Source organism: Melospiza georgiana, chromosome 4, assembly GCF_028018845.1.
Source record: "Melospiza georgiana isolate bMelGeo1 chromosome 4, bMelGeo1.pri, whole genome shotgun sequence".
NCBI classification, from domain to species: Eukaryota; Metazoa; Chordata; class Aves; order Passeriformes; family Passerellidae; genus Melospiza; species Melospiza georgiana.
The window spans coordinates 69,162,634-69,181,370 of NC_080433.1; the positions used below are offsets into that span (position 1 = coordinate 69,162,634).

The 18,737-nt window shown below is 37.6% G+C and overlaps 1 protein-coding gene across 12 annotated transcripts in view; it reads right to left on the bottom strand.

The window, feature by feature from the left end:
- The window catches only part of MAGI2 (membrane associated guanylate kinase, WW and PDZ domain containing 2), a 701,395-nt gene that overhangs the window by 110,523 nt on the left and 572,135 nt on the right, over positions 1 to 18,737 (bottom strand). For 11 of the 12 annotated variants that reach the window (XM_058021981.1, XM_058021983.1, XM_058021982.1 and 8 more), the window contains one exon: positions 11,359 to 11,994. The exons of the other annotated variant lie outside the window; for it this stretch is intronic. In XM_058021981.1, coding sequence (XP_057877964.1) covers positions 11,359 to 11,994 — 636 coding nt within the window. The remainder of the gene's footprint in view (positions 1 to 11,358; positions 11,995 to 18,737) is intronic. 12 annotated transcript variants of the gene reach the window in all.

Here is an 18,737-nt window from a genome sequence, read left to right on the forward strand (position 1 = left end):
GATTCCAGATTTAGCCTTACTTCAGGAGATAGCTTTCAGCTTTTGTGATAATGCAGGGGTTTTTAATAACTTTGATTATTACTTATGCTTGCCTGTGGTGTGTGGGCAGGACTCATCCCATGCACCCTTGTTCATCTGGCTTGTCAGATGAACTTGTCAGTTAACCTAAGGCTCCCATCCAGACTTCCCTCCAATCTGTGAGCATAACAGGCAAACCCAGAGAACAATCTGCCTATACAGTGACTGAATAAAATTATTTAAGTCATTTTCCACCACTGGCAGTTTTCCACCACTGGCTGTAGGGGTAAATATTTTGACTCATGTAGACTAGAAATCGAACTGTTTTACAGTTAAGTTGGGATTCATCTGGCCAAAAGTGAGTAGAAATTTAAATTTGAAATATTGGTAGGTGAGTTTTAAAAACTTTAACAATCAGCAGGGAAGAATAGGTTCTTTTAGAACACTATTGATTTCTGCTACTTTAGATGTTTACAGAAGCTGCATGGCACCATAGAGATGCCTGTTTCCCTCACCACGAAGCGTCCCTGCTTGCTGCCCAGAGCAGATGAGGAAGGATTCACCGCAGCTGCCTACACAGGATCTCTGATAACAAGTGCTGAGGAGAATGTGGCATTATGTGTTGCAAGGAAAGACTGGGAAGACAGGCTGAAGGATGTTGCGCGTAAAAGATTTTCAGCTTATCTGCCTTTAGGGACATGTGAAAAAACATAGAATCAATTAATCACTATGAGATGAATGGTTAAAAAAGACCCTATTGACTGAAGCTGTATTTAGATGGTTCTTCTTTTAGTACAACACATCCTAATGTGATGGTATTGGGATAAAGAACTTGATAAAGTTAAAAGTCTGATATGCAATGAAAAAATTACAAGAGAAACCTCTTGCTTAATCAAGATTAACTTTAGTAGAAATAATCATTGCAGTTGGTGGTCATGCAGTGAATATTAGCTACGTCAGACTCTCCAAATGTTTCTATTTTAGAGCCAACCCCACAAGCCACTGAGATCTCTCAGAGATGCTACAAAAAAAGTAAATAAATACTACATTATTTTTCAATTACAGTGGAAGAATAATTTGTTGTTTATTTAATCTCAAGGAACACATCTGGCAAGCTGAAATCAAAAAGCATGTCACCATTCTTCCTGCTTGCATTGACTTTTAAATAAATCTCATATGCAAAGAAATATATATTCAGTGTGGTGCAATAAAGAGAGAAGATTAAAAAGCTTCTCTTTCTCTCTGAGAAGTACTGTGGAAGAAGTTTAAAATTATCCAGCTGATTATTTGTTCAATCAGAGACCCTCCCTTTTAGCACCCTTGGCCTAAATATGAGAAGTATGGAGAACCATGGAATATTCCAAGTGTTTATACTGGAAGGGACAGTTGGAGCTCAGCTAGGCCAACCTCTTGCTCAAAGCAAGGCTAAGTTCAAAGGCTGGGCTGACATTCAAGAATGGCAGCTTCCCTGAATTGCCAAACAAGGGAAAATGGAGCCAGAACGACAAGCAGTAAACATGCAGACTGAGGAAGGACTGGGTAAAACATGGGAACAGCTAGTGAGGAATGGCAGAACCTGGATGGAGATGACCATCTTTGACTCTGCCACATTTGTTGGCTCTCACTGGCCACAGATCAAAACCCTGTGGACTTTTCCCAGAATTCTCTCTGGACTGCTCTAGGGCCTTCCATCAATGCAATCTTCCTACATTTCAGCTAAACAACTGAGTCATCTGCCAGAATCTTTCTATTTTAACTAAGTACTTCCTCATACTTATTCCAGAGAACACAAGATGTTAAATTATGTGAGGCTTAAGAGTGATGCAAAAGAGAATCTGGGTCTTCTGGTACATTACCCCACTAGGATCATGTTTACAGTTCCTCAACTGGTCTTTCTTTTTTCCCCCTTAAGGAACAGCTTAAGGCGTCTTTTGCTGTACTTCAGAGATATGATTGTGTTTAAATTGCAGTAGAGAGGCACTGCTTGGCCCCAGATGCCTAAAATAATCAAATTTATTGACAACAAGTTAAAATACGGAAGTTATGCAGGGGCTGTAAGAAAAAGATATTGGCTTTATATTGATGAGTGAATTTAGTGAAACTATTAAAATATAGATAATACTGTGGTATTCCCATAATTAGCAAACCTTTTCTACGATGTCAAAAAATCCCTGAAGTATTGCTTAATCATTAAAAAAAATTCTTTAAGAAAATGGCATTACTGTTAATATTATTACTACCATTATTACTATCATCATCATCATCATTTATCAAATTAAAACATTATTAAATTTTCTGCTATGAAAAAACCCTAATTATAGAAATGGAAATTAATTGATAGAATGGATGTAAAGATGCTGAAAATATTTTCTCATTCAAATATTTTGTATCTGTGCTTGTATTCATGCCTAGAGAGTATTTTTCTAATTATCTGAGAATTTTTAGAAGTGTTCGATCTAGAACACATGAAATGCAATTAAAAATGCTTAAATTATAGAAAAAATATTCTAGTAAGTCCATTGACTATAATTTGCATCAATGTGAAACACACATTAAAAAGAAGGTGAGCCTGGGAATGTGTGTAAAGAAAGCTTGCTTTCTTTTAGCTTATGGTATTAAAAGGTAACAAAGAAATGAAAGTCAATATTTCTCTCATTTACCAAACAGGAACACTGCACAGTTTCTTCTGTGCTGAAATACGGTCCCAACTTATGAAAAATTTGGCTTTGGAAAGCAATTTATTTCCTTTAGAAATCTGTTTGGACATACTTGGGAGTCAACTTCCAGAATTCGTGCCTGGCAGCTTTGGCTTCCATGTACTTTTTTAAAACTGTAAACTGAAGGTGACAAAACAAAACGGTATGAATCCTGGTGCTGGTTTTGATTGAGTTTGAATTATGAGTCAGCCAAAGGTTTCCTGAGAAGTCAGTGTTGTATTTATTAAATGTTATAATCTTGGTTTATAACAAAATTTAAAAAAAAATGTTGAGCATGAATCACAGAGGGCAAGCATAGCCATTGTTAAAGCCTTCCTTCCCTTTTTAAGAATGTAAATGAAAACTGCTCAAAGAATTGTACAGGGATTAATACCTCATTTAGAAGACTAATTTAGTTTCTGCATTTTTACTGGATATGCAAACCATAGGGGCCAAGAGAATTTTGTGGCTTAGGAAGTGCCTCAACAGCACACCTTCCCATCTCCCCAGCGCTGTGTCTCAAGTCTGTAGCACAATAGATAATGTAGTCACTTGTTTCATAGTGTATTAGCTTACTTTATTACTATAAAATATTGCACTATTTTACAAATCACCACATCACAACATCTACACAATGTACTTTGACAACAGATTTGGAAGCCCAACAAATGCTGTTTAATAGGACATTACATTGTACTGAACCAACAAAAACATTGTTCAACACATTTAGACTAAACTTTAGACATGCCTCAGTACACAAGCACAGGTTGTTTGGTACTTTTTTAGAGTCCAGCTCTGTAGTTCTCCATCCTTAGGCTGAGATCTCCCAAATCTCCTCTGAAGAAGGTGAGATTCTCTTAGAAACTAGACTAGGGGTGACTGGGGAAAAAACCCAATGTTTCTTCATCCCTCAGCATTGCAGTAGGCTCTCCCATGTACCATGCTTGGGAGTTATTTGGCTTTAAAAGATGTAATCTTTCACTGAGATGCACAGTCCAAGATAATACCATTAAGTTTTCTCATAATACTGCTTGCAAGTGCAGAGAAGAAACTTCTCTGGCCTGGCCAGATTCTAAGGTAGGCAAGCCAAAAAGTCTGTTTTCTCAAACAAACTGTTCTTCAATTTGTGTGAATTCATTAAGTAACACCAGTAAGACTGAAACCAGTCTGCAGTCCTGCCAGTGGAGCTCTTGGGTTCCAGAGTGATGAGGGCTGTAGCTGGCACACAGAAATGTGCCCTGCACTCCTCAAGAGCAATTGCCTGCTCTGAAGGCAGAGTTCCTGCAGCTCTGCACAGATCCTGTGTGCACAGTAGGTCTCTTTGTAACTCTAATGTCTGACTGCTCACTGTTTGTAGCCTCTTGGGTGTAAGAATTTAATGGCAGAATAGCCACTGGAGCAATGGTAGTTACCTCTTGTGGCATGCAATGATGACAATACATGCCTACACTCTTGTGTTTCTTTTTGCTAAAAGGTTTTCTGCAGGGACTTATTTCTCCAGTGTGCAAACCAATTCCTCCCAATGTCAGCAAGAGTTAGGCACACACATCCCTAGGAAAAATGTCCCCAAGTTTTAATAGAAGCACTGTTCAAATTTCACACAGCCCATATAAGCCTTCATTAGAAAACAGTTTCACCAGTGATAAAAGCACTTTTGAAACAAAATGCTTTCTAAGAGCCATTAAAAACCTTCTGTGTAGTATATGTAAAAAGAGTTTACCTAATGCTTTGCAAAATTATCCACAAATGTACCACACAGTGCACAAAGATTAATAAGAAAGAAGCAACAAAACCATAGCACTACCACTTTGAAATGCAATGCAATTAGTACTACTTCTAGTAATACAGTGTAACAGCTACTAACTATTATTAATGTCTATTTTTCCAGGAATCCATATTCATTAAGGATGTCTATGGTTTCTTTATCTTTTATTCAGAAATATGGAAGCACTGCACACTGTTTCACAGCTAATCAGAGCTACACAAGAAAAGATATGAAAGTTTCATTAGTGCAAATTTTAGGATAACTGGTCTCCTGCCCTAACTCCTCCTGTCCAAATTTCTCATTCCCTGGGTTACTGTAAGGTTACAACTTCTCTCAGTAAAAAGATTTAGATTGAATCCCTTCATAAACAAGGCTCTATAAGTAATTTATTTTTTTTACCTGCTATAATGTGTAATATTTATTGAAATAAATTTTGTACCAGATAGTTGCAACAAGAAGTATTTCAAGTGAATATAAAGTATAAAACAGTCTCAAGGTGTAGGGCAAAAAGGATTCAAATAATTGAAAGGTTGCTAGGAGAGTATATTTCTCACAGTTAAAAATATGATACTCTGCAAGGTGAGACATATCTTGTAAAAATGTGTCAGGAAAGCAGTGCTTCAGGAATTTTTGATAATTTAGCAGCAGGGGTTTTTTTTTGTTGCATGTCAACGGTATTTTCTAATAATCTTTCAGAAATTTTATTTTGGGAATTAACAAAGGAAAGACAATTGTCCTTCTCACAAGGCTGTTAAGAAAAAAATTTGCAGATAATTCTGATTTCTATGTAGGGAAGGTAGGAAGGGGCAAGTGTCCATGGCTGGGAAAAGGGCAACATTATCTCTAACAGAAAAGTCAGTAAAGTGGACAATATAGCATGACTCACAGTATTTTTGATCATTAAATGTTTTTGGCTTCAGTAGCTAAAATAGCAACAAAAATGAGCACAAAAAAAAGGGAAACAACTCAAAAGCCAACATGAGAAGAATATGTTTACAGAGAAATCAAGCTGAGGAAACTGTTGAGCTTATGATACCATAAAAACTCCTAATTTTGAGATGGAAAGGCAAAAGGTCAGCTATGAACCTTTGTTTTCCATACTTTTTAAAGCAGATGGATCCAGGAACAACAGAGCACTTAGAGGGATGGCAAGGCAAAAATGGTGTGGCAAATTGGAAAGAGAAAATTTTAAGAGGATGCTGTCAGCAGCATGCTCAACAGAAGGCATTGATGTCTCCAATTTCTAGGTATCAATGGTCATGTGGTTCACTTCAAATTGGTCAGTGGTTCACTGCTGAGTTCATGTGCACATTCCCTTTGTGTGATAAAATGTCCCTTAAGCTCACAAACAAGAAATACATGTGACATTTAAGAACACAGGAGGGCTAAAATGCAGATATTGCCAAATATTCCTCTCAACATTAGACTGCTTCCAGCAAATAGGAGGAAATGGATCAGGAGCAGATATACAGTTGAAGTAAGCATCTGGAGAGGAGAAAGTATACCAGGAAACAGGAAGAGATGTGAGACCTTGTCTGTCCCAAAATCTCCTCTCAGAAACAATAAAAGAAGCAGAACTTTATGGACACGACAAGTATGAATAGACTGCTGTTGATTTAGAGTACCCATAGGATGCAAATAAACCAAGACTGGGTTCCTTTAGGAAGTGACTGGAAAGGAAAATTTTTCCATTGACTGAGGGATGTAAAACAGTAGAGACAGTAGGATGATGGAAAAACTCTGTAAGTCCCAAATCAAAAACCTACATCATACTTCCAAGAGTTGAATTTCTTTAAATCCTCAGGACTGTTGACTAGAAAGTCCTGAACTGGGGATGAGCATGCCATGACATACAGGGTCTCCAGTTTGCAACAGGTACTCTTAGTATTTTGTATGAAGAACTGCAGAATAAGAATAAAAGCCACAGAGACCTCAGCAGTGGGCTGAGGTCATGGAACAGAGATCAGAATTTCCTGGGCCAGACTAGTGCTGCCTCAGCTTGTGCAGCTTTCCTAAAAGGCAACAACCTGGGATAAAGAAGCATGAGCTTTCCTGACCAGAGGAACTGAAACACACAGCAATCCTGGCCAAAAAAACAACCCAAAACAAAGAAACAAAAACCAAAACCAAAAAACAAAAACCAAAAAACCAGCAAACCTCTATGGGAAAAGGGCAAAACTGGAAAATTTGAAATAAGTCCATGGAAAGGGTACTGAGGATGGAGGGTTTCTCCCACTGAAGTCTGCTTATTTTGAGGGGTTAGTGTTTTTCACTAGAATTTTCAGAGACTTTTTTTGGTGAAATTTCTGCCTGTTTTTGAAATTGCTGATGCTGCATGCGATGTACTAGTATCTGTTAGTGGTTTTAAGGAGTTACACATTTCAAGTAAGATGTATACAATATCTGAGAAAGCTAATTTGCCTTCCTTTTATTCACACAATTGACAAGCACGTAGTTAAATTCTCCCTACTCACCTTGGCTGTGCATTGCATGTGGCTCTCACTGTTTCCCATGCCATGCCACGGTGACACTGGCTGCTGTCAGTCCAGTCCCACACCAGGACTGGGCTAACAATTAAACAGCGTCCACAGTGTGTCACTTCTCTGGCTCAGTTTCATACCAACATTCTCACTTTCTCACAGCCAGTTTGGATTATACCATTTTCTGATTCCATGCTTACAAAATAGCCATCTGATGTAGGAATTTTGTCAGCCTCCCACTTTTTGCATTTAATGTTTCACTCTCAGCACTTGCTATGAGTTGCCATAACTGCATGAATCAGTCCTGGCTTGTCTGCAGGTTTCCTTAACAACAGCATTTCAGACATAGTCTTGATGGATCTAGATTTGAATCTATCAGTTCTTTTTTAGACAGGAACACTTCTGGAGCTGGGCTGCTGTTTATAGGTCCATATATTTCAAAAGTACTTTCCAAATGAGGCGGCATATGTCAAATACACGGATAGTTCAATTAGTAGAACATGCCAAACCTAGTTTTTGAAGTCCTCATTACTGAATATTTTGCTCCACATAAATTTGCTACATACCACTTTAACCACTAAGTGCTATTTTTCTGTAGCACTGGACTAATTCAGAATTTATGATCTACATTCAGAAAAACTGATTTTCAAGAGCTCTTCCACACTATTTCAGCAGCCTATACTCAATGAAATCTACTGCAGAAGCTGACGATAAAGTGTAAAGCCTGAAGCAAATCTGGAAAGGAGTAAATATCTTCGGGTGTTATTTTCTTTCATTTATAATAATTTTTTCCTTTTTTTTTTTTTTTGTTTTTGTTAACACTTTTCCACTAACTTTTCCACTGATTTTAGTTTTTGTTTTTCAGTGCAAACACCTCTGTCAGCTCATAGTAATCCATGGAAACAATATGGCTGTTCAGCAAAAACAGATGTAAAGATACCGAACTATTATGGTGCATCTACTTAGCAAAGAACTTTTCCAATAAACCAGAAAAAGACAGTAAGAGGCCTAGCCAGTGCTAGAGAGATTCTTTCCTTTGATAGAGAAGTGTATTATTTCCATTACCATATTGTTTTTGTAGCAGATAGATTGCTACTTCTGCTTCAGAAATCTTAAAATGAGTTGACTGAGCTGTGGGACTTGCTCCAGCTGGATTGTACCCCATGACAAGTCTCTGTTTGGTGATGGTGAGAGAGATTTTATTGGCCTCTTCAAATTTGAGTACTGTTTTGAGACATGCAGACCTTTTCTTCTCCTGCATACTCTGGCTGCTGACCTTTTAAGCTTGTGGGACAATGGTTTTTAAAATGCTGTAGCATGCATACTGTGTGCATCCAAGGGATTATTTTTTCCAGTGTGAAATACTACTTCCTATAGTGAGAATAAATCTCAGCCAATTTCAATCTGTTTCTTGTCTGCAATGTAGATAAGATGGCTGGATGAGAGAGAAATTAAGTCACTTACAGAAATGGATTTGTGGCATACCTAATGCCACAATTAGGTGTCCGGTCAGGCCATATTCACATCACAGACAGAAACATTGCAAGGCAACACAAAAACCTATGCAAAACACAGCCTTCCTCCACAGGCAGGAACAGCCCTTTGGTCTTAATCTTAAAAATGAGACATTAAAGACAGGATGCATAGGTAATGGTGGAAAAGGATGGCATAATTCAAGTTCATTACACATAAAGATAATAAACTAAAACTTGGATCCATAAGTAATGAGAAAGTATGCCTTGATTTACTGATGTCACTGGCTAAATATTTGGGTCAAAGGAAGTTTCTTTAAGTATTTGGTTTTGTATTTAGATTATCTCACATGACCAAATCATACCACCTGTTTATTATTCATAACATGTGGGATAGACACATACACCTGAATCAGTCATCCCCTACTCCCTTTACAATCAGTCAAGCAGCAAATGTAGTTTTAAGATATACTTAGATATACCTGACTTATTTGAAACATCTACAGTGGAATTACATGAATTACATCATAGAAAAGTCCATTTCTGCACAGGGACTATAAAAGGAGACATGATGACCAACATAGACATAACAATCTGCATTCTGGGTGTGTAGTTAGTCACATAAATTCCCTTTTCCTATGAATAGATGAATAAAAAAGAAACAAACCCCTGGTTTTCATCTTAAAACAGTTCTCATATTTGTGTTAAGATATGATTTAGCCATCTCTTAGGTAGAGTAGGTTTGATTCATACACTATTTTTTTCCAGTTCTTTTGAATCGTGCAAAAAAGTGAGCTTTTTTAAAATTTTAATTTTGTAGTCTCACAATCTTGAGTTATACTCAGTATTTCTGATATACAAAAATTTATGATAGTAAAGTCACATATGTTCTGTATCATCCCATCAAGTTTAATGACACTGCAGTATTTCCAAACATTTGCTTTAGTCTTGGTAATTGTTCTACCACGAACAAAACACGCTCTCTTTCTCTACCTTGCTTTCTCTAAAGCATCCAACCACTTCCTGCCCCAGCAGCAGAGGGTTAAATGCTACTGCATTTGGAGCTAGGATGTGTCCCTGAGACAGGGGAAGGAGCTGCACCTCAGTGTTTGGCCTTGTTTGGCCGTTGTTTGCAGAGGCTGCAAACTCTCAGTGCCTTTGTCGAGCGCTGAGCTCAGTGCAGCATCTCCCACCTGCCACAGCCACGTGCAGGAAATAACCACAGCTCGGTTAATGTACCAGAACTTGTTAAACCATCATGTTGATCAATGTTCACCTATCATGTTTTGATCGTGAATCAATGATCTACGAAGAAAATTCTCCTCAGAGAGAGCAATTATCCTCTAGGGCTTGGGTATGTGGCTGATTCAGGTTTTTTTTTGCTACTGTCCTACACTGATTGCTGAAATACCTATTTTGTTGTCTGTTATTACTTAGGCTTGTTCAGCATGCTGGATTTCACACTCCACTTCTCTCTGAAGACTGGTGTTCTAAATTGTTTTCCTCTAGAGGGTGATTATCCTGCCTTTTTCAAAATAAAATTCCACCTTTTAGGGTTTACACTAACACTCCTAATCATCCTGATGCTCTTTTTTGGCTATGAAATGCTCCCTAATTTATCAACTTAATAAAAAAATATTGCTTACTCTATTGTTCAAGATTCTTAATGGCCATTAAGGACAAGATTTAATACCAATGAATACAACAATTAACTTTCTTCAAGTCCATATACTACAGTGAGTCTAATTTAATTATCATCCTAATTTGGTTTCATTCCAAGGAAATATCACATTCTGTCTCTTGAAAATCATTCTTTTATATATATATATATATACCTGAAAAATACTTTATTGACTATGTGCCATTATTGACTATGTGGCTATAGATCTCCTATAATCACCTTATGTTTGTTACTTCTGCAGTTTGATATAATGTTACTATATTCCTTATTCTAAGGATTTTTAGGTATTGTAATGATAAACATTTGGCATATGCAAACACTAAAGCTTCACTTCCCAATTTCTATTCTTCAGAAGGAAAGTAGTTAGTATTTTTGCATCTTTGAGCATAGGATCCTTCTCTTTTTCTTTTGAAGCACAGATTAATGTACATTAAGTGACATATGAATGCCTTTAGAGAAAAAAAAGATTTTTAATTAAAAAAATTCAATCATTATTTACTTCAGGTAATAATAAGTTAGGATGGATGCTCACCTCAAACCACCAAAGAAATTTTGTTTGGCTAAAATAACAAAAGCTATGAAATCTCTGTCAAGTTTTTAACTCTTTTTCTGTTCTTATTGCTTCTTTATGGATGTCTTCACTCTCCCCTTCCAATGGTGAACATTCAAACTTACTGTGTCAGGCTGGTGAGAAAAAACAAGTTGCTAAAAGCTATTTTTTTAAAATCAGAGAAATAGATACCATGGATCTCTGTTACCAGGAAAGAAAATAACCCCAACTACTGTTGTACAAAATTTTTACAATGAATGGAGGCAAAGTGGCTTAGGAAAACCAGTAACCTTGTAAAGGGCAAATAAATTGCTCTGAGTTTGATCTACATTAATGAATCAATACATACAACTATATCTAAAGCTTGCAGCACTGCTTTGGGACTACGTGAGTTTGCTGCAGACACCACACAAACTATTATGGGGTGAAAGGTCTGGAACTGGCCTAGCTTTACCCTTATACAGAGATGGGACCATTGACACTCAAAACACATAACGGAATGTACAACAAACTGTAAGATTTTGCCTAGGATACTTAATTACAGACACACTTTTCCAAAACCAATGGTGTTACTTCCCACAACATGGAAATTAATTTCCAATCTAGCAAACAAGGATGTAGTGAGTATATGTATGTCTTTATGGTTTAGAACCTTTTACACACATTTTTGTAATTGTACAGACTTTCCAAACTTACCTCCTCTATGGATAATCAAAGAAGTTTCACTTCCAACAGGACATTCTTTAAGTATATCCACTACTTCTGCATGGCTCAGGTTCTGTACATTCTGCTGGTTGATCTCAACAATGAGGTCACCTTCACACAAACCAGGACATCCCTGAATGTCTAGAATTTGCTTCACCCTCTGTCCTGTAGGACTGTCTGCTATAGTGAAGCCAAAGCCCTGGGCCCCTTTCACAATGGTTAAGGTCATGAGTTCAGCTTGGGTGGCCCCAGAAGAAGCCATTGATACATTATCATCATGGGCAGGTGGTGGGAATGTGCTATCAAGCTGACTATCTGCTGGAATGGAGTGCAAGGAGTGTGGTGGTCGATCTGTTACGTCTGGAACAGACTGAGAAGTCCTAGAAATGTATTCCAAATAAGTTTCATAGTTATGTCTTCCATTTACCACTACCGGAGGCCTCTCCATTACTGCAAGGGGTGGCACCATGCTGTTGGCAGGATCTTCAGGATCAAAGGGCAAAGGGTATCCACGACATAGCACCAAGTTGACACTCTGACCAATAGGAACAGACTGGAAGAGTTTGACTACATCTGCGTGAGTATGTCCAAGGACACAAACTTCATTAATATAGACAATCACATCACCTAGAACGAGAAGAACAAACAGCGACAACATGAGACAACTTCAATTGCTGTATATGCAGTGCATTTTTTTAAAAATGAGATAGAAGCCTACTAAAAAAGAAATATGATAAATTCAACCAACATACTGACTCATATAGGAGAGACAAAAAAGTAAATTTTGTCTGGCAGTAAATGTAATACAAAGACGCAATGACAATACCAGTTATTTTCTCTGTAAGCTCACAGATGGAAAATTTAGATGGATCCAGACATTCACTTTTTCCTGACATTTCCTCCCTATTTTTCCAACTTATTTCAGTGCAGTCTGTATAGATTACTTTTTTAATAAGGTAAAATGAATGATTATTTGGAAACTGTGTTGTCAAGAAAAATCAATGCTTGGTGAAGAATAAAAGAAAAAAAAAAAAGTATTCCTGGACTTCAGAATCAATGAATAGCAATTCAAGACTGTGTATGCATGTGCATAAGGAAACAGTTTTTGCACTGATCATGATATTGACACTTTTCTGTTAAATGTGATTACTTGCCATCAGCCATTCAGAACTGCTACTGTCTTTTCCTATTCTAGGCATGAACTATCTATCTTACATAATATAGAGATGTTTCACGGCATTTTGTTGTAGCCAAAAGGTTCAAGGACAATGACACAACAAAATTTTTTGGTGGGTTCAATAGCTTAACATTAGAAAAATCTAGGCAAATATATGAAAATCAGTTTAATATTTTCACCTAAGCAGCTAAAGATACGACCTTTACTTTCAAAATCTTGTCCCATGTATAGCAGACCTACCAGTCTGAGCATATGGAAGCAGAATTCTTTAAGTCAACAGGCTATTTATGGGTCCCCATATTGCCCATGCACCAACCATCTACTGTTACTGAAATGCTCAGAAATAAGTTCAAGATTCTTCCTGGTGTTAGAATAGATCTATATATTTATAGCCATAAATAATTTTTAACGTACTGTTAAGGCACATATTAAAATAAAAACGAGTTATCAGTGCAAAAAATATTCAGAATAGTTTGATGACCCACATTCAGTTTTCACTTTCATAAAAAAGTTTACATCTTCATAGGAAAAGAAAAGGATATTTCATTAGAGAACTCTAGAAGTTAAAGTATTTTTCTTAGTGATGAATGTCTTATTATCCTATTATTAATCACCAGGATACTATGAGATGTCTACAAGATACACAATTCAAAAATTTACACATCACAACAGAAAGCCTTTTAAAGGTATTTGAAAACTCTGCAATAAAATGAGAATGACTTAGGGAGAATGAGGTGGTTTGGGTGGAATTGCTTCAAGTATATTTATGTAATTATGTCTTTCAAGTACTTCAATCAAAATATCTAATCCAGCAAACAGAGGATAAGAGCATCATCAAGATGCCAATGCAAGGGCTGTATCTAAGTGAGAGCAAAAGGCAAAGGCTGTTTCTATGTGAAAATGAAATGGTCAATTCCCACATGATCAGTCTGTGTAACAGCCTGACAGTAATTAATTGCATCTGCACAAACTGTGATTCAGAGGAAGATTTCTTCAGAGGCTGCCTAGGGAAAAAATGCTAAGGAAGTTTGTTTAAATGATTGTGAGCATTACACACATAAACCTTAGGAGCTGCAAATGCTTTCTTAAATGTGCACCATAAATAGATTCCAAAACAAGCACAAACAGTAATGTCACTTCATAGGCAGTGCTGAAAAAACTCTAATGCTTTTGTCTCAAGCAGCTGAAAATAAAGCCGTTTTCAGAAGTCAGATTTTAAAAGAAAATATGCACCGTACAAATTACTGTGGCAATGGCTGCAATTCATTATGATTTGCTCATGCCCTGGTATAGAAAGATCTTACCTGCATTCTCATGCCTGGCTCCCACGTTAGCAGTGAGGCTGACATTGCTCAGGACTGCTTCTGTTGAGCTGAGAGCTCTTCAGTGCATGCTGCTGTTTCAGTAACTATGCTTTAATAGTAACCTTGAGACTTTTTAATCCATGCAGTCTTTATTTCCCTGAGTGCTGGCAATGCATCTATGTGGTGGGAGGAGACCAATCTGTTTGTTCATCCTCTCTTACAATACATTAGCAGAGTGCAAAATGAAAAATGCAATTTTTGTGTTGGGCGAGTAAATCATTGCCTGTTTTCAGCCCCTCACTTTAAGTATTTGGAGAGGATTAGCTATGATATAAAACTTAAATCAATATGGTTTCAATATATCAGAAAATTACATAAACTAGTGGACATTATATAGAGCTGTAGTGAAAAGAAATTAGCTTTTGCAAAAGGAGTGCAGTCAGGAAACATACACGCCAAATATGTATGTATCCCCTTCCCCAGTCACTAAACAGGCAAAACTGAGCACTAGAAGATCTTGGGTAAGAACTTCTTCAAATAACAACCTTCCATTATCCCTCACAGGCCAGCAGAAAATCCTTCAGCATTTCCTGAATCAATACCTTTAACGCTCTTTGTTGTTTCTGAGGTATGACATGGATAGCATGGCTGGGGAAATCCTGAAGCTCCAACTCAGTCACAGTGGGACTGCTTGGGACCCACCTGCTGTATTGTCACATGGAGAATGGACAGTGTGATAAACACAAGGGCATGAGTTACTAAATTCAGCTCCAAGAAAGGAGCTACAGTGGGGCTGCAGTGGGGAGAAACAGTTTCAGATCAGGAGCCAGGAAGGAGTAAAAAAGGGGTTAATTTCAGAAACCCTTCAAATTAATCTCTCAGCTGTACTTTCTCCAAACCTAACTAATTTTTCCAGGCTGAGAGTTCCTCATTGCTGACACAGAGAGAAGTACTAAGCATTGGGTAGGAAGAGAGAGATAAGTTAAGAGCATTACAGAGCCGGTGCCATGCTAATGCAAAGTTCAAAACCTGTCTGCTTTAGGAAACCTCCCTTAAAGGTTCCTGTAGCATCTTTTCTGCCTGTTCTCTTCTGCTGCTTCTAATAATAATGGGTGCATATGGACAAGCATAATAGTGATCCACTTTATATCTCCTGTCTGATTTTCTGAGCAAGCCATAGTCTGCCTCCAGAAATCACAGTTTCACAGTGAGTGGGTATCTCTGAAGTTATGCAGAACATTTATATTAAGCATCAACTTTGCCTGGCTTTTAGAATTAAATTTGCTAAAATGACTGGAGCTTGCTTACAGCTTGCTGATTGAGCTAGGCAGGATCTCTAGAGGTCAGAGTGTCCAAACCCTGCTCAATCACAATCCCTTAGAACCAGCTGCCCAGGGTCATGTCCAGGTGGCTTTTGAAAGCCTCCAAGGGGGTAGACTTCACATCTTCTATGGGCAACCTGTGTCAGTGCTCAATCATCCTCCCAGCAGAAAACGTTTTGTGATATTCAAAGGGAACCTTCTGTGTTTGAGTGTTTGCCCATTGCCTCTTTTCTTGCCACTGGAAAGAACCTGGCTCCAGCTTCTTTGTACAGGTATTTATGTGATAAATTGATAAAATCCTTCTGAGGCTTCTCCAGGGTGAACATCCTCTTTGTCAGGCGCTCTCCAATTTCATCTTCCTCACTAGCCTGTACAAACTGTACTCATGCCACCCAACCTCATCTGACTTGGGACTGCTCAGGGATGAGGGAGCCCAGAAGGGCTGATCTGATCTGTGGGGAAGGCATCTGAATCAGAATCTCTAGATGAACTGGCAGGTTTGATAGACACCCAGCAGACAACAGATACCGTGGCCTACCTCTCAAAAATCTACACTGCCACAAAAACAGAATCTTCAATGTCTAAATTCAGCACTGAGTTGAAGAATCTTAAAGAATACTGACAGCGAGCAAATTTGTCAAACTGTCCTAAAGTTACCTCAGATTTAGTTAAGGCTCTTGCATTTAACTGAAAAATTTAGGAAAATGGGTCTGGAGGGGACTTCCTGGATGTCTGAACCTAGTCCTCTGTTGTCAGATACAACACAGTTACACCACATCTTCACAGAAAAAACCATGAACTCCCATAATATTTAATATATTTAACTAGCTGGTTTTGCTTATTAAAGTCTGCTGATCATTACTTATTGTCATGTAATGTTAATTGACTCAGTGCCTGAATGTTTGATTAGAGGTTCCATTTTGTTACTTATGTATTTCAAAGCAAAAACCAGATCTGTACTGTCATTATCTTTAGTTGGATTAGTAACTGGTGAAGAAATTTCTGAGCTTCAACATCTTTTAATGACAGATTCTGTTTTACATTTGTCTCTACAATAATGTTTCAGAATTAAATCTGACACCCTGTGGATTTTCCACAAGCTTTAATTCTGAAAAACCCCCAACCTTTTTCATGCTTGAAGTGCTTGATCCAAACAGAATTTGTTTTATTGATATAACTTGTTTCATCACAAATTATCTTGTATTTTCAGGCAATGCTACCAGCTCTATTTACCTCCTTTCTGAAGAACCTATTCAGTTGGCTCCAGTTATTGTTTCTGATAGGTTTTTGTTACCCCTAGGTTCTCTGTGTAAACATCTTGTAGGTAAAGTTTGTCCATTTTCTTACCTATGTTCCTACTATTTGTATACAAATATTTTGCCTATTTCTTCTAGTTATGTTTCTTTTACACTTAGGTTTCTGGCTGTACTTCAGTGAATTTAATTACCTACTAGTCTGTCATTCTCATTATTAATTAGAATTCACTAAATTGTGAAGTATGAATACAGAGAAAAAAGTGCAGATCAGGTCTTCAACTGAAATTTAGTAGAAATGTCTCCATTCTTTCTGACAGGTTTTTGATCATGCTCTTAGTGCTAGGTTTATGTGCTTAAAATATGACAGAATGCTGTGATTTGGGGTGGAGACAGCCCTGCAGCCAGCACAAGCCAATAGCAACGGTGCTAAAACCAGCTCATGGTTTGGCAAGTCAGCACAGGACACACCAGCTCTGCAGGACTTGGGCAGCATAATTTTTTTTTGCTGCATTTATAGCCCACATAAACTCTGCTAGCTTCTCCAGCATTACTTATTCCCACTTGCATTTCTCACCCATATAATCTAAATGCTGCATATGCATACTTTGCATCAGTTTCAGAGCTGGCAATACATGATTACTTCATCGCTGAAGCTTTCCCTTCACCTGCCCACCCACACTCCCTACTGTCATTACCAGATATTTCTGTCACTTCTCAGCAGTGACCTTGTCTTCTCTTTCTGCAGAGTGCTGCAAGATTGCTGGCACTGGAGCCTGTTAATCATGCATTCAGAGCACGTTTCCAGTATCAAAATATGAAACGTGTGGATAATTTTAATAACAACAGCATGTGACTGATGGTCATGAAAGAAGCAAAGATTTGTAAGAAATGAGCCATTTTCACATTCACACACACACACTTACAAGCAGCAGTACAGAGAACTAGTGCGTGACAGCAACAGACAAACTGCATTCTGAAACTTTGAGACTCAACTTCCCTCCACTTGCCATAGATGTTAATCCAGTGTGTGAATAAATAATTTCCATTACAAATGGCTAGAAGTGGCTTTTTTTGGCTGTAAAAGATTCCAGAAAGTTCTGCATAAACAGAAATTCTCTGATTTCTTGTACTCTGACTCACCACAGAACCCTGTAAAACCTATTTAGCTCTAGCTGCTGAGATCTGATTGCCTGACTTTTATGGGCAAAAGATAAAAGCCTAGGGTCCTGTAGTTCATGGTAGCCTGATTAGTCTTAAAATTAAAAAAAAAAAAAAAGAAAAATAAAAATGCCCTGATTTTGTTAATACTTGGTATAAAATTACCCTTATTTTTAAATAAAAAAATTTGGAATTACAACAACTTCTTAAAGGAGATTGCAGTGTAAGATGACTATTGTGTATTAGTACTGAAATACTTAAAGCACCTGCCAAGAAAATACTTAGTTCTTCTAAAGAGGAACATTAGATTAACTGCTAAAACATATCAAAAAGGCAACCTGGGGAGAAGTACTTGCATTCAATAACTCAATAACTACATCTGCTGATGAAAAGAACTAAATTTAAAACTGACCACGTTATTATCAGCTTTATAACAACTTTCTCTGATAGACTGTACTGCAGCAGCCACAGTGAAATGAAAAGAGCTGCTGGGAGACATAATGGGCAGCTGCCTCTGCATTCAGAAATAGTTTCAGGACCACTTGCTGGTATGTGAGAACACCAAATAGTCCATTAAAATATCAGTGCTCATACTGACATGGAAGACCCATTTCCCAGGCTTCATCACAAACAGAAAGTTTTACTTGTGTTTGACAGGTAACCACTCTCCACAGCTCCTTCTTTCACTCACTGAACTTTGGAAACTGAGGTTCAGGGGGAAAATGATAATAATAAAAAGTATTATTTATTTAATAAATCATTAATGATGATTATTGTAATTTATTAGTTCTTTAAATTGGACAAAAAGTCAAGCTAACATGTATTCCTAGGCATTCAGGCGGTCAAACTGGCATAAAATAGGCTTAGATTTTCCTCTTTCCGAAACCTGAACAACAGATATAAATCATCTGCTTGTAGTATTTGTACAAAGAGCATTGTAGGGGTGATAACTTGGGCTAAAATCTGTTCCCATCACTGGACTTCATCATTCCTGTCATGAAGGACTGAGCATTGGCTCTGAACTTTGCTTCAGGGGCCAATACAAATATGTGAGACAGACACTTGTCTGCAACTTTACCCAAGATTCAGATCTGTTGAGTAAGCAGGTGCCATTTTTATACAATTATTTTTTTTTAGAACCCATTTTAATTCT